The 27,251-nt window shown below is 44.5% G+C and overlaps 1 protein-coding gene across 1 annotated transcript in view; it reads left to right on the top strand.

Annotated features, from left to right (window-relative positions):
• The window catches only part of LOC131222429 (beta-glucosidase 12-like), a 32,428-nt gene extending 23,739 nt beyond the window's left edge, over nt 1–8,689 (top strand). The window contains exons 4-13 of the mRNA XM_058217487.1: nt 2,776–2,851; nt 3,825–3,902; nt 4,951–5,038; nt 5,993–6,248; nt 6,354–6,469; nt 6,951–7,168; nt 7,281–7,312; nt 7,412–7,514; nt 7,697–7,805; nt 8,331–8,689. Of these exons, the coding sequence (XP_058073470.1) occupies nt 2,776–2,851; nt 3,825–3,902; nt 4,951–5,038; nt 5,993–6,248; nt 6,354–6,469; nt 6,951–7,168; nt 7,281–7,312; nt 7,412–7,514; nt 7,697–7,805; nt 8,331–8,532 (1,278 nt within the window). The 3' untranslated portion in view covers nt 8,533–8,689. The remainder of the gene's footprint in view (nt 1–2,775; nt 2,852–3,824; nt 3,903–4,950; nt 5,039–5,992; nt 6,249–6,353; nt 6,470–6,950; nt 7,169–7,280; nt 7,313–7,411; nt 7,515–7,696; nt 7,806–8,330) is intronic.
• Nucleotides 8,690–27,251: the final 18,562 nt, after the last annotated feature.

A 27,251-nucleotide genomic window follows, 5' to 3' on the forward strand; every position in this document is an offset into this window, starting at 1 on the left:
GATGAAAGGTATATGAATTAGAATGGATTCCATCATCTAACCATGCCCGGGAGACAAAGCAAGTAACAGGATTAAACTAATTACCAACCAATCAAAAATACATGAAAGTTAGGAAGAGTATTATCATCCAACCATGCCCAGGAGACGATGGTGAACAACAGGGCCTCCTGACGTCATAAACATCAAAAGAGAAAAAGAGATATTCAAAGCCATTGCAAACCCATTGTACTTTCAGTCACAACAGACCATTAAAGACTGAGAAAATATTCTTTTAATAAAACTCAAATCAAAATCAATTCAGTCTAAACAGAAGGCACAAGTATAGACTCATCCCATCACGCTACAAGCTTCACCTCTTAGCCCTAGCTAAGAGGTTTAGCCACACATGAATGGGCTAGATCTCATAATAAAATAGAGAAAAAGAAAGAAGAAGAAAACAATTAAGAAAAAAAATCAAACTCTACTCCCTGTCTCTCTCTCTCTCTCTTGTCGTCTCCTCCCAGCAACCAGCCTCCAAATTCCAACTGTCCCCCAATCTCTCAGCCGCTGCCCTTTTTATAGGGGATAAAAAAAGCTGGTTATGACTGGGAATTGGTGCGAATCTTTCTCTTCTGCAACACAACTGCGTTTGTGTGGGTAATCGCAAACCACTTACGTTTGAACCAAGTATGAGACACTAGCCATCAGAAACTCTCAAAACGGACTTCTTGGACAGGGTTGTGGCCTCCCTGTGGACATTTTGGACGGTACAGATCGTGATTTCGACCACGATCAAGATCACACAGCGGCCGACAACGGCCGATTTTTTCGAACGCAGAATCAACGCTATTTCTGCGCTGGACTGATGGTGGGGCCCACGATCGGGTTTCTCCAGATAATCCACTCCGTTCATTATATTACCCTCGCAATTTCGGTCGGAAATGACTAATTTTGAATCTATTTCGGTGCGCCCCACGTAGTTTTCATTCAGCCGTCCATTCTCCGTTTGGATCCTTCAAGGACACCAAATATCTGAGGAAATTCATATGTAGAACAGGGCACGGTCGGTTTGACCTCTTGAAACGAATGGTCGGTCCGGATTGATGGCTTGATCGAAGGTGGTGGCCCACAAAGCATCACAGTGGATGCCCTATTGCGAACAGCATCTTCGCTGTCAAGCGCTGTGATGGTCGGTGGACCTCACAGAGTCATTTTTGATGGAATCCACTCCGTCCGTTGGTCTCAGGACGAAAAATCGTACAGAAAAGAGTATTTTTGGAGTTACTTAGGTGTGGTCCACTGATCTTTTCTCACTGCCGTCCATCTTCCGTTTGGACAGTTGGATTGCAATCCTCACTGTCTTCTGAGTTTCTGACACCTAGGCGAGGGTAATTACCCCCCTTTTATCACCTTGGACGGTCCAGATTTTCAGCATATATGATGGATGGGTCCCACAGTCAAAAACCAGAGTTGGCCGTGTAAACGCTGTTGCGTTTTTGAAGAGGACGCGGGTCAGCGGTGGCTGACCCTTTGTAGGAATTCGGTGCACCACAGGAGTGCACCGTCTATGCACTCGCATGCTCCTTGTGGGGTCCATCATGATGTATATATGAAATCCGCTCCGTCCATCCATTCTGTCACATCATTTAGACCGTGGAGACCGGAGATGAAGCATATCCAAACAGCAGGTGGGCCCAGAATCATGATTCCGAGGGATGATCTATCCATTAGGCCACTTCCACCAGGATACAACGGCCGAAATTCTACATGTACGGTTAATTTATGTTCTTCAGGCCGTGTATGAAATTTCGGGACAAACGGATGGTAAGAAACCTATGATCTTGCATTCTGACTGACTTTCAGGCCACTTGAGCTTCAGTTTCTCGATTTTTCGGATCTCGGCTGTGTAAAATCGTCGATCCCAATCCCCAGGAGTCCGTCCCTTGCTTTTGTGACATCGGAGTGCCGAATCCACGCTTTTAATACCCAATTTCAGTTTAAGCTCCTGATTGCATCCTGCAACAAAACACAATTAAAACCGGGCGTTAAACAGTATCATACCCGTAAATCCAGGTAATAAATGGGGTCTAATATGTAATATTTGACCCTCAACAGTAGACCATACCCGGATCAAAAGTTATGGTCAATTTACGGTCCATCTTCTTTTGGCCCAACCATGCTAGGAACGTGTCTTACATCAATAAGACCAGTCAAATATGGCTAATTTTTTGCACATCCCATGAGCTAGAGGAGACCTATCAAATGCAGACGTGGATGCCCATCACACATCACGGCGGGGCCCACAGAGCTCAAACTCCTGGGAAGCTACCATGAGGTTGACCTCATGGTACCATTTCGTATATATATAGTTCATCTCCATGTGTGTGCGCTGCTGATAACGCTCATCTTCATGGGATGTCACCATGTCAGCAACGTCTCTTGCACATGGGATGATCTATTACTGATTTAAACGGTTCATTTAGTTGCACAACTAAGAGCAAGCCATGGTGCCCTGGTAGAAGATCTATCCGTTCGTTTTAACTTCCGCTTACATTTTCTGTTCAAGATCCATTTCTTTTGTACATTCCCCGCCACCCAATGAGCACAGAGGCCTAAGTTTTTGCCCATTAAACTCTGCACAGTATGACCCATATGATGAACCGCTTTGATTCCTCTCACGTGTGCTATGTTGCTGAATGTGAGAGATGAGTGCCATAAAAGTGCATTCCCTGCAGTTTAATTAAAATTCCTCGTTTTATGTTTTTTATATGCTCTGCTGACTGTGAAAACCAACAGGAAGATGTGAAGATCATGAAGGAAATGGGGTTCGACGCATTCAGATTCTCCATATCTTGGACCCGAATATTGCCTAGTAAGGAAGCACTTGTGTTTTAAATTCAAAATACATGAATTAGTGTTCACTCTTTGTATAGGTCAATCAGCATCACTCCATGAATCAATGTCATCGGCACATCACTCGATTCCGTCGAGCACATGTTAGGCCCCACAGCATCCAGGTTCAAATGGGTTGTTGCTGCACGATGATTCTTGACCAACCCTTTTAATAATGGAGTTGGAATTTTGGACACAGACCCAATCCATTAGGAGACCTATTTATTTAACAGGTTGGGTTTGAATAGGACAGCTCTGGCTAGACCTATTTATCTCATGGGTTAGGCACGAATCAGATGTAACAGTTAAAAGTGAGTTTTCACATAAATAATGTTCCAAATATATTAATTGTATTAAGTTTTAAATAAGATGGGATTTCACAACACATGGTCTTATGCTAACCTAGTAGAGCCCAACTGATGAGCGGTCCGGATATCATCTACATGTACCATGTGTGAGGCAACTGGTGTGGAGGAATGATAACTCTCCTGCTCCCGAGACATTGGATCAGCTCTAAAGCTGACGACCTCTACGTCGTTCCCTGTACACTGACACATTGGAGAGATCCAGACCGTATATTCAGGAGCTTCAACAGTGGATGGATCAACTGAACAAGCGATGCTGATTGGATGATCCTAACCATTAATCCATAATGTACAAATTGAGAGAAAATCATGGCTCGCATGCGATAAGAAAGTAAATGATAGGATTGCCCTTTCAAAGCCAACTAATGATGGACCCCACAAGGGATGAGCAGTCAGATTCTCCCCCACATTGTCATGTGGGCCCAAACAATGTACCGTCCAGATCATTTATCATACGCATGGGAAAATGTGGACGAATCCACACCATGCGTTCAAGTGGTTCAACAATGCATGGCTCAATTCTAGATATCTCATAGTAAGTTGATTGTAGACCGTCTATTGTATATCAATTCTTTTACGTAATTCCAGATGGAAGACTGAGTGGTGGAGTGAACGAGGAAGGCATCAAGTATTACAACAACCACATCAACGAGCTCTTATCCAACGGTCGTTATTCTCTCTCTTCCTCTCTCTCAACTAACTGTTTGACGTAAAATTAATTATATATGGGAAAAGATACAATGTTCTTTTAGCAGAATAAGTTACAGTGCTTCCCCTTACATAGATACATTTGAACAATATAAGCAATTGATCTGGACTGTCCATTAGGTCCAGCCCACATTTCACGGCTCACATGGTCAAAGCACTGATTCAAGGATCCTAACCAGTGAAAATTAATCTTATTATAGCCATTCATTTTCCAAGCATTAATGGAAGGGATGGAATTAGGGCTACCTCATGAGACAATTTTTTTAGAACCATTCAAATTATTGATTGGCCCCACCTTTCCATTAACAATATCGACCACCCATTTTGTAAATCATCGTTTTTCTCAGTGGCCCACTTAGTGTAGGCTGGACGTAAAGGACACTGCGTATTTATGATTGAGTTCCAATTCTCAATGATCCAAACAATTGATACTTTCGGCTCCACCGTGCATGGTCCATGCAAGTACCAAAACTCTTTTAATAGGCACACAACAAATAAATGGCTAAGATGGAAAATAGAGTGCCATCTAACCCGTTCATTAGATGCATCTCCTAATGCTATGTATAGATTCCAAAATCCAGACTGATCCAGAACTCAGGTGGGTCATACTAAAAGGAACAATGGAAAGTGGGGACCACAGTTTTATGTATATGTGATCCATCCCATTCATCAGGTGCGGCCCTCCAAGATCAAAGGCGCGTTCATGCTCGAGCTATTTGAAATTTTAGGTGGGCCTCAACAAGTGAATATATACAAGTTTTAGACGCAATTGTTCATAGCTCCCTGTGGTTTGTCCCTCCTTAATTTTTTGATAGAAACGATTCTTCGTACGTACTGTCACCGTAAGGAATCTCACCAAATCCACTGTTTGGGTTCCACACACACATCATGGGTGGGCCCACACAGCTTAAACGCATGGTAGATAACACACACTCACGCTAGTGGAATTTCCCAACTTACAATATTTCAAAGGTAATTGTCTCAAACAACTCTCGCACGTGCGCAGGTTTACAGCCCTTCGTAGTACTTTTTCACTGGGATTTCCCACAGTCCCTTGATGACGAGTACGGAGGCTTCTTGAGTTCCAAAGTCGTGTAAGTATAAATAATTTGGTCCCAAATCACCATGACCCTTGATTTATGGATTGTGGCACTGATATTAATCTCAAGAAAATGGACGGTTCCTATCATCTTCCCATCTCCTTATGAAAGGCCATGCAGTCGCTGGGCTTATCCAGAACTGCAAAACGCGCCCAGATTGGTCGGGTCCCTTATTTTGAACGTATCGGGGCTGTTCCATCCGGCGGGTCAACTCAGGATTTGATAAACAAGCCGTCCATCTGGTGGATCCATCCGTTTAGACACGTTCTAGACCAAAATTAAACCTGGCCTTCGCAGCAGGTAAGCCATGACGTTAGAAATAGGTAATTTGTTAGAAAACATAGGATGACTGGACGATTCTTTTCAACCATACATTTATTTCGTGCACTCTGGCCCACTAGATAAGTGAACCTGCCTGATTCATTTGCCCCTGCAACTACATAGTGGCACCCTTCCGATGGATGGATTGGATCCCATACCTATGCGATATGCTGGCACAAGCCAAAGTGAACGGGCTGGCTTTAGGCATCACAATGGGCCAGGCCAGGGCCTGGATTTCAGTTGGTCATGCCAGACGTATTTTAAATTTTGATATTTTGGGCCAAGGGCCGGTCCATTTCCAGCCTTGTCAGGGCTGGACCTGAGTGTGGCACATCCCTCTTTTGTCGGATTGGGGTCAGGTCAAAGACAAACCAAGCCCTGCCCATTTAATAAATGGGCGACCTGAACCTGACCCTCGACCCACTACCTTACGGCCTGATCTGATCCTCTTAAAAGAAATCAAACCAACTAGACCCAAGCCTACTCATTTAATAGCCAATGAGCTGCATTGGTCGTGGGCACAGCTATTTAGTTAATGATGTGGTCATGGACACTCAATCTAGCCCAGTGAGCCCAGTCCAGCTCTTTTTTCACACCTCTAAATGCAGTTGAGATATGCTATTACAGGGCTGATTTTCGAGACTACGCAGACATCTGTTTTAGAGAATTTGGAGATAGGGTGAAGCAGTGGATCACCTTGAGCGAGCCGTCGATGTACAGTGCTGGTGCATATGCATTAGGATTGGAGGCTCCTGGTCGCTGCTCTTCTTGGGAAATGAGTAATTGCAGCCGTGGGAATTCTGCAACGGAGCCGTACATTGTGGCACACAATCTACTTCTTGCACATGCAGAAACTGTAAAACACTACAGAGACAAGTATCAGGTAAGGCCCCATTGACAGCCCCATCAAGAATTTTGCACCTGTTAGGGAAGTGGCTGATGCTGTACCAACAAGTCAATCTCATATTTCAACGGTCTTGATGAACAGGAATCTCAAAAGGGCATTATAGGAATAATCAATATGGCCGACTGGTATTTGCCATTGTCCACATCTGAGGCCGACTATAGAGCTACCCAACGAGCTAATGACTTTATAATTGGATGGTGAGTTATGAAAACTCTAGCTTCTGGTCTATGCTTTCATGTGACCATCACAAGGTTGGTCTAATATGCATCCGAAACATGAACATTGTCCAGATTCACCAGTTCCTACAAATGGGCCCATGTTTAGGTGATTGAAATTGATGATTTCATGGATCCTAATCATGATTAGTGCCTACCAAATTATAGTTGAGAAAAATACAACAATATGCCAAAATAATGCTAGAAATTGGATGGATGGGATCTCCCATGGGGAGAAATTTTAGAGCTGTTAGCCATCCATGGCAAGGCATGCCATTTCAACAGTTCTGATCACTGGGCCGGTCTTTATTTAAAACACTGGTTTGGACACAACTCACAATTTCAATATTCATGTGTGCCATTGCAAAAATAAACCATCGAGGTCTATGTCATATGATCACTTTTACGTGCAAGTTCGCCTTGTTTAAATTACAAGATTGCCACTTGATCTTGGTTTCTTCAGGTTTATGGACCCTTTAACCAATGGTGAATATCCATCTAACATGAGAACTTACGTGGAAGATCGGCTACCGAAATTCACAAAAGAGCAATCTGATATGTTGAGAGGATCGTTCGATTTCATGGGCCTTAATTACTACACTTCCAATTACGTGGCTCATGTTCCTCCTTCTGATACCATCCGAGAAAGCTACACAACTGATTCACATGCTAAACTCACGGGTAAATATGATCAAAACCTAATGGAATTCTGCTTTTCTGCTCTTTAAAATTTAATTTATTTTTATTAGTGTATGATTATTTATTTATTTATTATTTTAATCTTTTGTAATAGGAGAGAGAAATGGGATCCCCATTGGCCCCCAGGTAACATATTTGCACGAGTTAGACATGCGGTTCATGGCTTATACAAGAAGTATTCATTTACTTTTGTGTGTCCACTTATTATTAGAACCTGAACTGCAGGGTGCTTCTTCATGGTTGTATGTGTACCCACAAGGAATCCGAGATCTGTTGATCTACCTAAAGGAAAGATACAACAACCCCATTATTTACATTACTGAGAATGGTAAGATGATAGACTACTACCTATAATGTTTGTCGCTTTCACATTTTGTATCAGATCCAAACCGATTATCAAGTAGGCCTTGCCTTGGATGGGCTGTATCTCATTGTTGAGATTATCCAGACAATCTTAGATATCTTCTAAAGAGAAGCAATAATGTTCGTTTATACTTTATATCACTGCAGGAATAGATGAGTTCAACAACAATTCCTTGTCATTGGAGGAAGCGCTGCAAGACAACATGAGGGTCGATTACTATCATCGTCATCTTTTATTTGTTCAAAGTGCCATCAGGTGTGGTTGCATTCACTCCCCTCTCATGTTTGATGTTTTACATGTGTGGTTCACGTGCAGAGATAGTCAGATAATCAGAACCACCCCATCTACTTGTGGGCTCTATGTCAAGCTGAAGGGATGATGATGGTCATTGATTTATGAAGTTGAGAATGTGCCCGTTGAAATTTTCTCTCCACTCCTTCACATTCAACTTTATATATTGATGGTCAGGTTCATAGTTCAAAATGAATTTTAAAACGGGGACCATCTATAGTAAATCTTCTGGTCATCCAACCAATTCTAAATTTGGCTGCAGTTGGTCAACTTGCTTGTCCAACTAAACCATGGGCCCCATTTTATGTGGAACGCGATGAAAATTATACACTGATCGATTGGATTATTTTAACTATCTACTTCTGCTCGTTGAGTTTGGATCACTGTATATCTTCCTTTTAACCGTCCATCTGCGGGAAATCAATTGAACGGTTAGGGTGGTCTATTCTGGACTTACAGACTGACGGTTGAAATTTGGATTGTTGGCAGGGATGGTGTAGATGTGAGGGGGTACTTTGCATGGTCACTGTTAGACAACTTCGAATGGGCAGATGGCTTTACAGTGAGATTTGGCCTTAATTACGTGGATTATAAAGATGGTCTAAAGAGATATCCAAAGCAATCCGCCCTTTGGTTTAAGCAGTTTCTCAGAGGGTGTGAAGGTGCAGAGAATTCCATCTCTACCATATGATAGGTCGGACATGGACCACAGTATCAATACAGGTACGTCATTACATAATTTGTGGAACTATTGTAAGAATCATCCTTTCAAGGTGAATATTGAATATTGTACCCTCCGTTTTAGTGCCTAGAAGATGGGCGGTTTTATTCATCCAATCATGTTTGTATATTTACCCCTTGGGTGACACATGATGGGATTAGCTCAAGTGCACCTTGTGCCAAAATGCACTTGCCTTACACATGGAAACAAAGGAAACACAACATGTGGGACATCAGAACCGCTTGCCAAGCAATGCACAAGCAATGTAGATGATAGATTGAAGACCTAAAAATTGAAAATGGCATTTTTAGCTTCATTTGTTGTCCATGTGACCTATTATACCTTGGTGGGTCATCATTTACGGGGATCGTGTGGAATGTGTCTTATACACACCATCCATCTGTTTTAACTTTTAAAGTTAGAACATGAGCTAAATAATGAAATATGTATAACTCACAAGTGGACTACCTCAAAAAACATTGGGGATTTGACATAGGGAAGGATGTGATGAAGTCAATCACCATCTTCCTCAAAGATAACTACTCCGAATCCACATAGCTTCGTTGGACTCCTCACAGAGGATCCTCTCCATAAGTAAAAAATAGGGAAGAATAGAAATAAATTCTAATAAATTTAAATTTTCATTAATAGATGATAAAAATGAATTTACAATCCCTTAAATAGTAATATCAAACCTGAGAAGAAGTTTTGTAATCAAACTCCAACTAAAACTCTTTAAAACTGTTACTTATCAAAAATAGTAAACTTGTTATTTATAGACGGTTATGATTACTACTAGACTTTATAGTTTTCGATAAAAAAATAGCCAGTGTCTTATTTGGCTTAAATATGTTATTCTCATAAGGGCCTGTTTGGCCGGGCAGATTAGATGGGATTGGATGGTATTACAGTGGATTGCACGGATTTCAAGGTAATGATAGCTGTGTGTGAGATCCGACCCGAGTTTGCTTGTGTGCATGTGTGTGTATGAGTATGCATTTCGTTCATTTTGGTCACGCGGTCCTATCGGTCAAATTTCGGTGACCCGCGACCTTTGGATAGTATTTGCAGTTACCCTTAAGTTCGGTCATGTAAATCCGACTTGGGTTGACCTGAGACCTATGCCATTGCATCCGTCTCGTCGCCGCGATTCCGACGCCGCGTCTCATGCGTTAATTCGATATGTACATCTCAAGTTATGATCATTGATCGATATGGGTCATTGATTGCATGATTGGTGGACCCCAACATGGGTTGCACATTTTCCCATGCCATCATTTCACCCTAGGCTGAGATTCCTAAAAAGGCTATGACCCTAAGCCTTGTTAATATCACCATAGGCCACCATCATTGCCTATGAGAGAGAGCTCATCATTACAAGTCTTAAAAGTCTCTCTCTCTCTCTCTCTCTCTCTCTCTCTCTCTTCTCTTCTTCCCTAGCAACTTCCCTTCCATCTTCCTCTCTTCTCCAGCCCCTTCTCCCTCAAATCCCCTCCCATCTAACCTTCAACAATCCATCTCACCCATTAAAACATGTCTCTTGGAGCATGAAGAGAAGATTGATGTAAGCTTGGAGTGGAATTCATTAAGGTGGGTGATTATAATTGTTGATCTTCTTTTCTACCCTTTGATCTTATTTTTCTTCCTAGATGGACCATATGAGACCCACCAATCCATGGTGGGGATCCCATTTGATCCCATGGATGTGGCCCTTTGGCCCATCCTACATGCATGTCATGATCCATGATGGGGCCATTCTTCATGGACCCCATCATGATGTATTTAATGATCCACTCCATCTTAAGGTCATTTAGACCCTAAGGATCATATTGGGATGGCATCCCAACCATCCATAGCAATTATAGATCATGCATGTAGTGATTTTATGTTGCATGTACAATTAATGTAGTTGTATGGGTATGATTCACTCTTGGGAGGGCCCATTAGTGGCGGAGCCCTACCCCCATGGCCGGATTACTCTCTTTTCTTCTTCTCCTTTCTCTGATATATGGATGATAATGTGTGTGTGGCCCATTTAGTGGGCCTTGTATGTCCCAAAATAAATAAAAATAAAAATCCAACAAGGTGGGATGCCCTTACCACCCAACTCCATGATCATTGGACACCCTAATCAATGCATGCAAGTGTCCTAGTCCTAGTATGTGATCCGGACTTATGTGGGGCCCACTGAGGAAGGCCACACACCCTTTTTATGGCTGAGATTATTGAGATATAGGCTTATGTGTCCAGCCATGTATTGCTATCCAAAAACCTGGACTGTTGCATGGACTGTCATGTTCAATCCTTGGCATGGATTTTTGGATCATGATTGCCACTATTTTCTTTATAATTATGGGGTGTAATGAGAAGGTGTGGACCCCACTGTGAGGTGTGATGGCTCATACCTTAGATGGCCCATGAAATGGTACTAAAAAAGGAGGCCCATAGGGGTGGGCGATCCACCTTGTTGGGCTGTCCAGCCCACATGTATGGAGAAAAAACATACACTTCATCTTGGTTTCTCTAAGGGATGGGCCACTTTTATGGACCCCACCTTACTTTATTTTATGAAGAAAATACTAAACCTCCATTTTCTCCCTCTTGGATGAAGGTTGGACCCACCTTATTGGGTAAACAATGCACGGACAGCAACATCTCTTCCTGGACAGATTGAAATTCCTAATTTAATTAAAATATTTATGAGTATCCAAAAATCATAAAATTTTGCAGAGAGGTGGTTCACTCATGGTAGGACCCACTTACAAAATTTGGGGGCCAATGGACACCTGTACACACCATGGTGGTGGCTGGACCGGCCCATTACAATATGGTGTCCAGGTCGGTCCGATTTTCTGGACAGTCTGTTTCATTTAAATCAATTAAAATATTTTTAAGTGTCCAAAAATTTTAAAATTTTGTGGGGGTGTGACCCACCTATAGAAGTATCACTCTGCAAAATTTTAGGTCCAAAGGAGATTCGAGCTGACTGTGGTGCAGCTTGAAAATTTGGGTCAGTTTGGGCCAAACACCCAGGCCCATATGGGACGCCCCATGTGGGCTACCTGCTTGTAACGCCTCGACTTTTCAAGACCCGAGTACATGACCCGTGTCCCGAAAACCCAAGTGTTAACCTTAAAGGATGGTCAGGTATAATATTTTTCTTTTATCAGAGTAAGCAGATGAGCGTAGAGTGGACAAGTAGCATAAAGGGAAATTTCAAATTTCATTTAGAATATACAAGTGCTGCCCAAAATGACTTATACAAATCAATGTCTCCAAAATTAACAAATACAAGAATTACATGATCTAATACATGAGAAATAATAGAAAGCATATAAATATAAGCCGCAAGATTACACAACTCCTCCAAGCATACAGTCATGCATTCCTGGTGATCGTACCCTGCTCCTTATCAAGTCTGAACATGCATATCACTTAAGCCACCTGTACTACCTGTACGGTTTTATATTTGATGGATGAGTGGCCAACTCAGTGTGAATTCCCCTCAAGATTACACACCGCCGCATTAGGTAAGAAATAGTATAAAACATACAGACAACCAAAACAGAGTAAATGCAGTCTTGTTAGATGCATGGATGCATGAATGTAATGATCGACCCGGGTAAAACATCCAGACGGTCTGTGCCCCAGGTAAAACATCCAGACAGGCAATGTCCCGGGAAAAACATTCGGACGGACATTGGGGTCGTCACCCAGGGATAAGACTGGTCATCAGCGCAACATTCAGCGTAATCGCAGGGCATGATAATCTGAGTCAATATCATCAACGAATGACTGGTCATAAGCGCAACATTCAGCGTAATCGCAGGGCAAAGTGATCCAAGTCAATATCGTCATCGAATGACTGGTCATAAGCGCAACATTCAGCGTAATCGTAGGGCAGAGTGATCCAAGTCATCGAAATATGCCATGTATGCATGATTAGCCAAGTCATTATTAATCCATTTACAACCAGCCAATTTAGGTAAGCTCAAAGGTCACTACGGGGAGCACATGGCCCAGCGTAGGCCGACGGCTCGAGCATAGTGTCCCATTGCCACCATCCCCGGCCCATGAGACTACCACCTTAGGATGTTTAATGGAACCCCATCGACTAGTGACCAATCACATTACAATATATGGGACTTACCATCGCATGGTTGCATAGAATAAAACATCGAACCCATATAGGAAAATACTAGAACAAAGCCACATAGGGCGATATCAAAGTAGGCCACATAGGGCGAGTATCAGAACTGTGCGATAAAAGACCATCCTTGAAAGCCATTAGACACAACAACCTTAGATGGTAGGCCCACATCAATGGTCCATCTAGACCACCGCTCAATAACCACCAAGTCGAAGGTCCATTACGATCACAACTTGCCAAGTTACATCCCAAGTATGGGTGTACATTCATATGTGGGAATTTCCCACTAATGTACCAGTTTAAGTTCCATAAGCAATCCACAAGCATGAACAGTTATACAGGATAATCATAAAGCATATAATACAACAATTCAATTTTCACTAGCTAACACATGTGATTATAAAGAGAGATATTAATTATGAACTTAAATAACAACTATAACTTAAGCTAATGAGAAGATGGAAAGCTCAAAGGGAAGAATCATCACCAGACAAGTTGTAGGGCATCCTTTGGTGTGAGCCCTCTCGAGAAGCTAGCGTCTCTGCGTCACTTGAACATATTCCTAAAGAAATCCCTTGCATTAGCTAATAAGTTCTAAGATTCTAGGACGCCCTAGTTAGTCGAATGGCCCAAATCATGATGGTTTGGTGTTTTATTTGAGAGAGTACAAGCCTAATAATACTTGTCCCAATAAGTGGGCACAAGATACAGTTACCTAGTTGGTGGGGTCCATTTCAAGACGGGCAGATAAGCATTTATATCATGGAGGGGCCCCCATATATGGCCCACTGCCATATAAATGAGCTTGCCCACTATATACATCCCATAGTATATCTGTGTATACATTATGTACAATATATTTGCATCATGCAGTATACATGTATACATTACATACGTAGCACATAGCATATATATACATATACATATATATATATATATATATACATACCTTATATATCCGAGGTATGTATCAATGGCATATAATGTATACACCACATACATAACATCTCACGTGGTATACATGTACACACTGTATATAGTACATATGCATCACACAATGTATCCCTATATCCGTTATGTATTTGATATTGAAACCTACAGTACGTACGTACATATATATGTGTATTATACATGTATCACACGAGTTCTATGTGGACGGTGTGGATGTGTGTCCAGGCACACCACATTCAGACCCCGGGACGGTCTGTATCCAGCGTGCACAAAAGTGGGTCCCATACATGTAAGACTCACCATGCAAATATAAATATACGTGCGTTCCTTCACACTTGTGACATGGGTTCTGAATCCGAACGGTCCATAAGATGTGGAATCCCAAGAAACCCTGGGAGGTAAATTTTCATCCTGATCTAAGATTCTGGTGGGCCATAGCAAAGATAAATGCACTTTCAAGGGAAGAAACTGTTTGCATTAACCTTGGCCCACCTAAGTTTCGGTTCAACGTAAAAATGGGAACCAGGGGGTTTTATGAGGTTCTGCTCCAAGTGGACCATTCAGATTTTCCAGATTCATCAGCAATGGGGAGATCTCGAAATTTTGCAGTGGCTTACGTGAACTTACGTATCTTCACTCCCTGGCGCATGCATGCACAGCCAATTCACTTCATGTGTGGGTACTGCGTAAACATGGGTGTCAAATCCGAATGGTCCATAAGATGTAGAATCCCAAGAAACCTCAGGGCGTGAGTTTTCACCATGACCCAAGATTCTGGTGGGCCATAGTAAGAATAATTTCAATTTAAAGGAAGAAACTATTTTCATTCCTTGCGGCCCACCGAAGTTTCGGTTTAAAGTAAATTTTGAAACCAAGGGGTTTTATGAGGTGCTGCTTCATGTGGACCATTTGGATTTCCCAGACTCATCATAGCTGATGAGATCTCAACTTTTTGCAAATCAGTTTAGGTGAACTGATTGGCAGAGAAGCGTTCGGCGTCCTCTGCTTCCACGTTCTGGGGCACGCACACCACTTATGCACTTCACAGGTGGGCTTTTTGAGGGACGTCCAGCCCAGGGATCTTTGCAATGCCCTTGATGGACGGTTGGGGTGGATCCTGACCTCAGGGTAGGTTTATGACCAGTGCAAGCCATCAGTACATTGGTGGGGCCTACAGTCAGCATAGGGCCCCTGGTTGGTGCAGCCCACTGTCATTTTGGGTGAGGCCCACCTGCAATTTGCAGGGCCCAACGCTAGACAGCCCAACAGCCTTCAGACGTGGAAACCGTCTTCCAACTGCATGTTGTTGGAGTGGTTCCTAGCCCTGATTTTCAGCATGAACGTGGTCCGATCTTGACCGTTATTTAATCCCAAGCTGGGACCATTTAGGTCGTGGATCGGCCTCAAGCAGGGCCTGATGAAAACCTTATCTAGAATGCAACTCGGCAGCAGCTGAAAGAGCTGGTTCCAGTCCATCTCCACCACCATTGACGAGCCATGATTGCTCAATTGGGAAGACAACCATTGCTTGGCTTGTCTTCACACAACCAGGGCTCTTGCTAGGCTTCATTCTCCACTGCCATCAAGGCCCGTAGTCTGTCTGAAACCCAACCATTGTTTGGCCGTTTTTAGCTCCCGAACAGGGTCGCCATGAGGCCTGTCTTCAGCCCAAAGCAGAGACCAATCCTATTATTTTTCTTAACTGTTTCACAACCATTGAATGGCTGGTCTCCAACCCGAACCTGAGCTAGTTTCGAAGCTCTACAGAGAGCTCAAAATAAAGCTCCAAATGGACCTGTTTGAAGCACGCTTCCTGTTCCAAAACAGAGCTCCGCATGACTAACATTTGGTCCTGGTTTTAGCTCAGAACCAAGGCCATTGATTGGCCTAGTTCCTGCTTGAAACAGGGTTTCAGTTGGGTTGAATTTTAGCCCGGAACAGGGCCGTGGGTTGGCTCAGTTCCTAGTTCAAAACAGAGACCCAACATCACTATTTCCTCAGACCGTTACACAGCCATTGATTGGCTTGATCAGGGTCTGAGACTGGGTTGTCTTCTAGCCTATCTCTTGGTCTGATTTTAGCCATTACTTGGCTAATCTCTGACCCGAGTTACAGCCATCGTTCGATTCCAGGTGTGCACCACTACTAGCTAATCCTACAAAGGAGAAAAAAATGAGAAACAACCTAAGGAAAAGCTATCAGGAAATGAGAAATGGACAAGACAAAAATATTTTCCCCCCGGAATGGTTGTAGCCTATCTCACCTTCTCACATTCTCAGCTCCCAACTCCCTGTTTCTCCTACACTCTCTCCTTCTCACTTGGTGCCAATTCAAGGGCTACACTAACCTCATTTTATAGTCAGCGAGAGAGAGATGGACGGCTGTGATCGTCCTTATCGTGGACGGCCGAGCTTAGCCCTTCCCAAAGGGGAAGTCGGTTTCTCTCTCTCTCTCTCACTGCAGGTTCTTGGTCGGGCGATTTATAGGCTCAAATGGACGGTGGCGTTCAATCTCCTTCGTTCGTTTACAAATGGTCAAACAGCTATACCGTTTTAATCGTGTGGGTCCCATGAAGGATTTGAACGGTTTACAAAGCTCGGAAAGCGATCAGGGTGGCCCACTTATAGGGTTGAAGTAGGTCGGTTTAAAATAGAGAGAGAAAGGCGGGAGATATTTCTTATTTACAAAAGGGCTTGGTCCCAGTGTGGCTCGTGTACCAACGTCCTTAGTGCACATGCACCATGTAGGGGCCCGCTGAGATGTCAGTATAATAATCCATACCGTCCATTCTCATTAGGAACCCTTCATAGTGACCCTGGCCTATTTCAGGTCAATGGTGAGACCCAGGTGGGCCGTGCCAACCAGATCTTGACCCTTAACGGATGATTATAATTGTTCTGGTGGTCAGATTTATCCCATATCAATCGTCAACGGTTAAAGTGGCCCTATGGGTTGTCTACCTCTTCAAGACTTGTTACTGCCCATATAATACTCATAATTTTATTTTATTTCATTTATTTTGTTATGTGTATACATGTATTTATATCATTTTTTATATTTATTATTATTATTATTGTCTGCACACTATATATATAATTCATTATGTGGGCCACACTGTAGGTCATTAGGAGTTAGGACCATTATAAACTAATCCAACAATTGGATTGCCTAGTATTTCATTATTGATAACTCTAGGGGTCCTAATGAATGTTTTAGGTGAGATTTGGGAGTTGAATAGAAAGGATCTTTCTATGGGGCGTTGTAAACTGATGAATGGTGGATCTTGTGATTTTGATCCCTATATTGGTTTCATACAGATCGATTGTACTAAATAGGTGTATGATGAGATGTCATCATACTTAAGATTATACAAATAAGATTTTCATTTATTTAAATACAGTTTAACTTGTGATAGTCAAACGGACAGATTGATTCCAAATCTTATTATGATGTTGTGAGTTGTCATAGTCTAAAATCTAAGGGTTTAAGATGGATATATAGATTGAGAGTTGTTGGATAGTGACGTGTAAGGTAAATTATGTGGGTAATTGCATATATGTAAGCTAATTTGGATCTACGTGGTGACACCCGAGTACTAAAAGTATGGGGTGTTACACTGCTGGACTTTGGTCTAGCAGTATGGCCCACCTACTCCCTTGTGTCGTATGATATAACCCTATGTGGTGGGGCCCTCTGACTTGATAACTGGACCACTTGGGCTGATGTCCTAATCAAATGAAACAATTAATGGACTCCAATAAGCCCATAAACTTGTTGGGTTAAAAATCCAGCAACTTGTTATAATTATGATTGACCCTTGGGCTGATATTTTGAGGAGTGAGGCCCACCACATTGTGAAGATCTTAGAGAGAATAATTTATACCTTTGGTTCCTTAAATGTTGGGCTTGATAAATGCATTTTTGAGGCCCACCACAGTTGAATTTAATCGGGTCCATGAATATAGCTGGTTGTTGAACTCTTTAGGCCCAATTGGGCTGGAACTTTCCAGATAGGCCCATTGAACTCTTGGGCCATTTTTACCATACTATTGTGTTGGGTTAGTGGGCCGGATTACACAAGTAGATGGGCCCTTGGTTGCCTACCAAATCAACTTTAATACTTGGGCCGGGTTGTAGGCCCAACTTACTTGATTAAAAGCATGACATTTACCCATGTGGTTTGAGCAATGGGCTGCCCACTAGGCCACCACAATATATGAGATTAGTGGCCTTTTATGTTGGGCCCTAACCTTTCCCTTATGGGCTCATAGTGGTATATATGGGTTGGGCTATGTGTGTTTCCCTTGGACCCATGTTTTAGATAGGCCTTAGGCCTCCTTTCTGAAGCCCAACATGAGTATTTGTGGTATGATTATGGCTGCCCGTTTCTTATTTCTGATGTTGCGTGAGCCTTGGGCCTTGATCCATGATCAATTAGAGATGGGCTATCTCTTGGGGACCAATTGTGGTTAGATGTCCACATTGGTGGCCCTAAGGTAGGCCCATGGGCTTTTATAGGTGGTTAAAGGCCCACCATAGACCCTTGCTATGCCCGTTTCATCTATTTAAGCCTATACAATTGTTCTCCTTAGTCTCGTGGGATACCACAGGTATATGGGCCCCCACTAGAAGTTGTATTCCTTATGAGGAATTGGTTAAGTGCCTAGACCCTTTATGGTTAGGTAGAGAGTTCATCTTCACCTCATTGGCACCCCTATTCATCTTCATGGCGCACTCCCATATGCATCATATGCATGCTTGGTTGAGGTATGATTGGCCATGGCTATGTCATTGTGTAGGATATGTTGGTATCTCCCCAAGAGATGGATGCTTGGAATTGATGCATGAGTAATTGTGTGATTCATGCATCTGACATTGCATAACTTGTGGATATCTGCCCTTACTTCATCAGGGTCTCGCCTTCACAGGGGTATTCGTGGATGGCCGTATGTGTGAACACCGAAAATATTAGTTGAGCATACCGGGTGCATAGGATGCCCATGGGTGAAATTTTTAAAACTTTCATGGTACCAAGGATCTGCTCCACCGTCGTGACCGGGTGGAATATATGAGCGCACGAGGGCCTTAGTCCGCGGCTCCCACTATCGTGTAGTCGGTTGGATAGGGGTGTGGCCTTACTTACCTGGTGTGAGGAGGCATTGCTAGGCTGAGTCTAATCAGCTCGTAAATGGGTCCGCTACCGTCAGGCCTTGTTGATGATTGGCTATCCACAGGCGGGTAGTGAGGTCTCTTATGCTCGTTTGACTGTGCGGGGTCTGCAGAGTGACAGTCATTCAGTAGTGTAATGGACCTCGGTGATTTTCTTATGATTGGAAATGTACTTGACTTATGGTTTGGATATGAGCACTAACATTACTTGCACCGCATTAGCATTGGCTGTACAAGCCCCTCCATGCATTGCTTTGGTATGGCACCCATTACTCATTGCATCGTATTCATGGTAAGCCTTGGTAAGGCTAGTGATATGCACATTGATTATGTTTCTCTCCTTATACCTCCTACTATTCTTCTGTGCACCATTGTCACACACTTACACCACCCTCTAAGCTTCTATAAACTTATGCACGATTGATGCGTGCAGGAGATTCTAGAGAGGTGCCGTAGCAGCAGAGCGGGGAGTAGAGTTAAGCAGTGAAGATTCCAGTGTTGCTAATTTCTCTCTTTTTTTCGTTTATTCTCTTGTATGTCCTTTTGGACCTTATGGATGATGTAAAAGTTCAAATTTATAGTGAATTTTACAATGTGTGCCTTCGTTATTCTCAGATATACTTGTTGTGATCTTGGGTATACTCGTATTGGAAATGATTATACTGTTATGAAAATCCTCCTTGTAGGATCCTAGGATCAGAACCTACCTTAGGAGCCGAGAATGGGGTACTATGGAGGCTGTTGCAGCCAGAACCGACCATCGGGTTCCTTGTGAGTCCGGTTACCGAGTCTGGGGCGTGACAGGAGTTGGTATTAGAGCATAGTAAGTAATTCTGGAATGACTAAGGATAACATCGCATGCCTGCCAAGAGCATAGGACTAGTAGTCTCCCGAAATTCTTCCTTTCGCTCCGTATTGAGCCTATAATTATCCTGATTCCTTGCATCGTCATTATTTTGTAGACGATGCCGCGTGGACCTGGCGCCCGTGGTCATGGCTCCCGTGGTCGTGGCACCCGTGGTTGTGGTGCCCGTGGACAAGGCGCCCGAGTTACCCCTTTTACTCGAGCACATCCTGATCCCGTTATTGAGGATTCGATTCCTGAGGTCCCGATCCGGCCTGTTCTTCCAGTTGAGCCCATAGCGCCCATACCTCCAGTTGCTCCGGTTCCCCCACCTATTCCCCCTTCTCAACCTGCTGTTCCAATTACTGAGGTTCCTGCTCCTCCGGCCGCACCCGTGCCTCCGCCTGAGGTGAGTGCCGCCCCTGCCATTCCGATAGTACCTATAGGAGCCGAGCATTTTCAGCAGTTGATGCAGCTTGTTGCCACCGCATTGCAGACCCGTCAGCCAGCTACCGTTGAGGTTTCTGGGCAGTCTGACTTACCGCATGCTAGTGCAACAGCCTGAGAGTTCCGGGAGCATGATCCCCCGAGGTTTAGTGGTGACCCTGACCCTTCTGCTGCCGAGGCTTGGCGCACTGAGGTTGCAAGAATTTTTGACACTATTCAGTGTCCTGCGGGTGAGAGAGTATCCCTTGCGACTTATCTCCTTTAAGGTGAGGCCCGCCATTGGTGGTCATATGTATCTAGGATGGTCGGACCTCAGTTTGTTTGGACATGGGAGGAGTTCGTGGTCCGTTTCGACCAGAAGTTCTTCCCTGAGCACGTTCAGATCTAGCGGGCGATTGAGTTTGAGACCCTAGTGCAGGGTGATATGACCGTATCTCAGTATGAGGCCTGTTTCTTAGCCTTGTCTAGATTTGTTCCTCATCTCACCAGCGATGAAAAGATGAGGGCTCATCGTTTTGTGACTGGTTTACATCCTGCCCTTCGCAGTCGTGTAGTAGGGCATTGTTTGGAGACGTTTGACCAGGTCGTTCATCGAGCACTGGTTTATGAGGAGGACTGGGCTATGACCCAGAGGTCAAGAGAGCAGAGTTCCGGTGGAGACTATAAGAGGAGAGCACAGCCAATAGTTCCAGGCAGCACCGTCAGCAGAGAAAGAGGGGCAGTTAGGGTTTTGACAGCCTATAGCTCAGACGGTAGCTTCATCATCATCATTAGCACCACTAGCCGCTTTATGTTTTGGCCCCTTTTTCGGTGTTTACTTCAATTGTGGATAGGCCGGGCATCGGAACCGTGAGTGCCTCTCCCCATTCAGCAGCAGAGGCCACCACAGTTGCCCCCCTCTTCATCCTCCTCAGCACCAGCAGTAGAGAGCACAGCTTCCACCCGCCGCTCCTAGGGCTCTTCTTCAACAGCAGAGGCAGCCAGGCAGAACTCCTCAGTAGAGACAACAGCAGAATCAGCAATAGCACCAATAGAGAGGATATCCCTATGTCCAGTCCGTGGGTTAATTATGTATAGCAGCCCAGCAGGCACAGACTCAGGACCCTCAGTCTTCCAGTTTGCTTCTATTCTGCACAGCAGGCGCTAGGCCAGGACCCACAGTCATCGACCGGTGGAGTAGTCGAGGGTATTCTTCTTGTTTCTTCCTGTATTGCTCATGTTTTATTTGATTCTGGTGCCTCCCATTCTTTTGTGGCCGACCAGTTTTGCCGATCGACCGGTATTCCATCGGAGTCCGTGTCTAAGGCTTTAACCGTTTCGCCTCCCATGGGGAAGTCTATGATGTTGACCCGTCGTTGTCCTTCTTACCCGGTGTTAGTGGGCAAGATGCTCCTTCCTGCCGATCTGTTCGTGATGTCGATGTCAGGTTTTGATGTGATTCTGGGTATAGACTGGCTTACAGAGTATAGTGTCGTCTTAGACTGTGTCGCGAGGACGGTTACGTTTCACATTCCAGGCTTGCCAGTGTTCCAGTTCGTCATCGAGCCCAGAGGAGAGCCATTATCTAGTTTCTTGGCGTCGGTCGTTGAGGATTCTGTGGCAGAGAGTATTGAGCAGCTACCAGTTGTTTGTGAGTACCCAGATGTGTTTCAAGAGATATCGGCTTTGCCACCGCATCGGCAGGTGGAGTTCCAGATTGATTTGGTGCCCGGTACTGCACCTATCTCAAAGGCCCCCTACCGAATGGCACCGTTGGAGTTGAGAGAATTGCAAGAGCAGTTGGATGAGCTTCGGGAGTTAGGTTTCATTCGTCCCAGTAGTTCGCCTTGGGGAGCCCTGGTATTGTTTGTGAAGAAGAGGAATGGTTCGTTGCGACTTTGTGTGGACTATTGCGAGCTCAACAGAGTCACCATCAAGAATCGATACCCGCTTCCTCGTATTGATGACTTGTTCGATCAGTTGCAGGGTGCACAGTATTTTTTTAAGATAGACTTACGTTCTGGTTACCATCAGATTCGGGTCCGAGAGGAGGACATTCCGAATACGGCTTTTCGGACACGCCATGGTCACTTTGAGTTCTTGGTCATGTCGTTTGGATTGACCAACACGCCCGTTATATTCATGCAGCTGATGAATGAGGTTTTTCGGCCATTCCTCGATCAGTTTGTAGTGGTATTCATTGATGATATTCTTGTATATTTAAGGACTCGAGAGGACCATGCTGAGCACCTGCGGATTGTGCTTGAGACCCTCCGTGCCCACCAGTTGTATGCGAAGCTGGAGAAGTGCGAGTTTTGGTAGGAGGAGATGAAGTTCCTCGGTCACGTGGTGACGAGGGAGAGTGTCGTTGTGGACTACTCGAAGGTTGATGCAGTGCGTCAGTGGGGCCAGCCCATGAACGCGTCCGAGATTCGCAGCTTCCTTGGTCTAGCGGGATATTACCGACGGTTTATCGAGGGTTTCTCCCGTATTGCAGCACCGCTGACCCGGTTGACGCGGAAAGGCGTCGAGTTCGTCTGGAGTGACGCTTGCGAGAAGGCATTTACGGAGTTGAAGGATCGCCTCACGTCCACTCCTGTTCTCACTCTTCCTGATGGGAGTGAGGGTTTTGTTGTTTTTACTGATGCCTCCAGAGTTGGCTTGGGTGCTGTATTGATGCAGCATGGAAAGCCAGTGGCATATGCCTCGTGCCAGCTCAAGGTCCATGAGCTGAACTACCCCACTCATGATTTGGAGCTTGCAGCAGTCGTCTTCGCACCGAAGGTGTGGAGGCATTATCTATATGGGGTCAGGTTTGAGCTCTTCTCAGATCGTAAGAGTTTGAAGTATCTATTTTCACAGTCCGAGTTGAACCTACGACAGAGGCGATGGATGGAGTTGCTGAAAGACTATGATTTTAACCTTCAGTATCACCCGGGCAAGGCAAACGTGGTGGCGAACGCGCTCAGTCGCCAGCCACGAGGCCTGGTGGCACAGATAATGGTGCGTGAGTGGCAGATGCTCGAGGATGTATCAGAGTTTGACTTTGAGTTCAGTCTACAGTCTTCCATTGTTCAGCTTTCGAGTTTGTCGATTCAACCCTCCTTGGTGGCCAGGGTGATCGAGGCTCAACAGACCGATAATTCACTTCAGGAGTACCGAGCAGAGGCCGCATCCGTGGAGCAGTCAGACTGGAAGATTAGTTCCGATGGTGGATTACGCTTCAGAGGCCGATTGTGTGTCCCGAACATTCCAGAGTTGCGTCGGGATCTGATGACCGAGGCACACCGATCGAGACTTACTATCCACCCGGGCTCCACGAAGATATATCGTGATATGAGGAGGCAGTACTTCTGGCAGGGGATAGAGCGCCAGATTACAAATTTTGTGGCCGAGTGTGACACATGCCAACGTGTCAAGGCCGATCATCAGAGACTCCCTGGTCCCTTGCAGTCGTTGAGCGTTCCAGAGTGGAAGTGGGAGCATGTATCGATGGACTTCATCGCAGGTTCGCCGAGGACTCAGCGCAGTCACGATACCATCTGAGTTATCGTCGATCGTCTAACGAAGTCGGCTCATTTCATTCCAGTACGTGCTTCCTGGTCTATGAACCGGTTAGCGAGGATATTCATTGAGGAGATAGTGAGACTACATGACATCCCAGTATCGATCGTTTCAAACCGAGACTCCAGATTTACGTCTCAGTTTTGAAGGAGTTTTCAACAGGCATTGGGGGTCACTTTGTATCTCAGCACCGCTTATCATCCGCAAACGGATGGGCAGACCGAAAGGGTCAACCAGATCCTTGAGGATATGCTCAGGGCTTGTGTGATTGACTTTGCGGGGAGTTGGGACGAGCATATGTGCCTCGCCGAGTTCGCGTACAACAACAGCTATCAGGCAACTATTGGCATGGCTCCTTTTGAGGCACTTTATGGCAGACCGTGCAGATCTCCTAGTTGTTGGACCGAGGTTGGAGAGCGTCGTCTCTTAGGTCCTGAGCTTGTGCAGTAGACGTCAGAGGTTATTGATGTTATCAGGCAGAGGATGCACACAGCTCAGAACCGGCAGAAGAGTTTTGCTGATCGTCGGTGTCGACCCCTCGAGTTCACAGTCGGGGACATGGTATATCTCAAGGTCTCGCCTATGAAAGGCGTAGTTTGCTTTGGTGTGAAGAGCAACCTCGCCCCGAGATTCATCGGACCTTTTGAGATTACCGAGCGCATGGGCGTTGTGGCCTATGGGCTTGCCTTACCTCCTGAGTTGTCCGCGATCCATAACGTGTTTCATGTTTCTATGTTACGGAGATGTGGGTCAGACATTATTCTTGTGATTGAATGGCAGCCACTTGAGGTCCGTGAGGATGCTTCTTATATTGAGCAGCCGATTTGTATCCTTGATCGGAAGAAGCAGGTCCTCAGGACCAAGGTCATTCCCTTGGTGAAGGTGCAATGGGGTCATCATTCAGAGGCCGAGGCGTCTTGGGAACGCGAGGTCGAGATTAGAGAACTTTACCCCCATTTGTTTGATGACTGATTGCTTGTATTGCCTTCTCTTGAGATTGATGATTGATATATGTATGATGATGTTATGCATTTTGTTGTTCCAGTCTTATCAATTTCGAGGATGAAATTTTTTTGTTGGTGGGGAGGGTTGTGAGACCCGACGCGAGTTCGCTTGTGTGCATATGTGTGTGAGTATGCATTTTGTTCATTTTGGTCCCGCAGTCCTACCGGTCAAATTTCGGTGACCCGCGACCTTCAGATAGTGTTTGCGGTTACCCTTAAGTTCGGTCATGTAAATCCGACTTGGGTTGACCCGAGACCTATGCCATTGCGTCCATCTCGTCGCTGCGATTCCGACGCCACGTCCCGTGCGTTAATCCGATATGTACATCTCAAGTTATGATCATTGATCGATATGGGTCATTGATTGCATGATTGGTGGACCCCACCATGGGTTGCACATTTTTTCATGCCATTATTTCACCCTAGGATGAGATTCCTAGAAAGGCTATGACCCTAAGCCTTGTTAATATCACCATAGGCCACCATCATTGCTTAGGAGAGAGAGCTCATCATTACAAGTCTTAAAAGTCTCTCTCTCTCTCTCTGTTTCCCTCTCATTCTCTCTCTCTCTCTTCTCTTCTTCCCTAGCAACTTCCCTTCCATTTTCCTCTCTTCTCCAGCTCCTTCTCCCTCAAATTTCCTCCCATCTAACCTTCAACAATCCATCTCACCTATTGAAACATGTCCCTTGGAGCATGAAGAGAAGAATGATGTAAGCTTGGAGTGGGATCCATTAAGGTGGGTAATTATAATTGTTAATCTTCTTTTCTACCCTTTGATCTTATTTTTCTTCCTAGATGGACCATATGGGACCCACCAATCCATGGTGGGGATCCCATTTGATCCCATGGATGTGGCCCTTTGGCCCATCCTACATGCATGTCATAATCCATGATGGGGTCATTCTCCATGGACCCCATCATGATGTATTTAATGATCCACTCCATCTTAAGGTCATCTAGACCCTAAGGATTATGTTGGGATGGCATCCCAACCATCCATAGCAATTATAGATCATGCATATAATGATTTTATATTGCATGTACAATTAATGTAGTTGTATGGGTATGATTCACTCTTGGGAGGGCCCATTAGTGGCGGGGCCTTACCCCCATGGCCGAATTACTCTCTTTTCTTCTTCTCCTTTCTCTGATGTATGGATGATAATGTGTGTGTGGCCCATTTAGTGGGCCTTATATGTCCCAAAATAAATAAAAATAAAAATCCAGCAAGGTGGGATGCCCTTACCACCCAACTTCATGATCATTGGACACCCTAATCAATGCATGCAAGTGTCCTAGGCCTAGTATGTGATATGGACTTATGTGGGGCCTACTGAGGAAGGCCACACACCCTTTTTATGGCTAAGATTATTGAGATATAGGTTGATGTGTCCAGCCATGTATTGTTGTCCAAAAACCTGGACTGTTGCATGGACTGTCATGTTCAATCCTTGGCATGGATTTTTGGATCATGATTGCCATTATTTTCTTTATAATTATGGGGTGTAATGAGAAGGTGTGGACCCCACCATGAGGTGTGATGGGTCATACCTTAGATGGCCCATGAAATGGTACTAAAAAAGGAGGCCCATAGGGGTGGGCGGTCCACCTTTTTGGGCTGTCCAGCCCACATGTATGGAGGAAAAACATACACTTCAGCTTGGTTTCTCTGAGGGATGGGCCACTTTTATGGACCCCACCTTACTTTATTTTATGAAGAAAATACTAAACCTCCATTTTCCCCCTCTTGGATGAAGGTTGGGCCCACCTTATTGGGTAAACAATGCATGGACAGCAACATCTCTTCCTGCACAGATTGAAATTTCTAATTTAATTAAAATATTTATGAGTATCCAAAAATCATAAAATTTTGCAGACAGGTGGTTCACTCATGGTAAGACCCACCTACAAAATTTGGAGGTCAATGGACACCTGTACACTCCATGGTGGTGGCTGGACCGGCCCATTATAATATGGTGTCCAGATCAGTCTGATTTTCTGGACAGTCTGTTTCATTTAAATCAATTAAAATATTTTTAAGTGTCCAAAAATTTTAAAATTTTGTGAGGGTGTGACCCACCTATAGAAGTATCACTCTGCAAAATTTTAGGTCCAACGGACATTCGAGCTGACTGTGGTGCGGCTTGAAAATTTGGGTCAGTTTGGGCCAAACACCCAGGCCCATATGGGACGCCCCATGGGGGCTACCTGCTGGACTTTGGTCTAGCAGTGTGGCCCACCTACTCCCTTATGTCGTATGATGTAACCCTATGTGGTAGGGCCCTTAGACTTGATAGCTGGACCACTTGGGCTGATGTCCTAATCAAATGAAACAATTACTGGACTCCAATAAGCCCATAAACTTGTTGGGTTAAAAATTCAGTAATTTGTTATAATTATGATTGGCCCTTGGACTGATATTTTGAGGAGTGAGGCCCACCACATTGTGAAGATCTTAGAGAGAATAATTTATACCTTTGGTTCCTTAAATGTTGGGCTTGATAAATGCACTTTTGAGGCCCACCACAGTTGAATTTAATCGGGTCCATGAATATAGCTGGTTGTTGAACTCTTTAGGC

Source organism: Magnolia sinica, chromosome 13, assembly GCF_029962835.1.
Source record: "Magnolia sinica isolate HGM2019 chromosome 13, MsV1, whole genome shotgun sequence".
NCBI classification, from domain to species: Eukaryota; Viridiplantae; Streptophyta; class Magnoliopsida; order Magnoliales; family Magnoliaceae; genus Magnolia; species Magnolia sinica.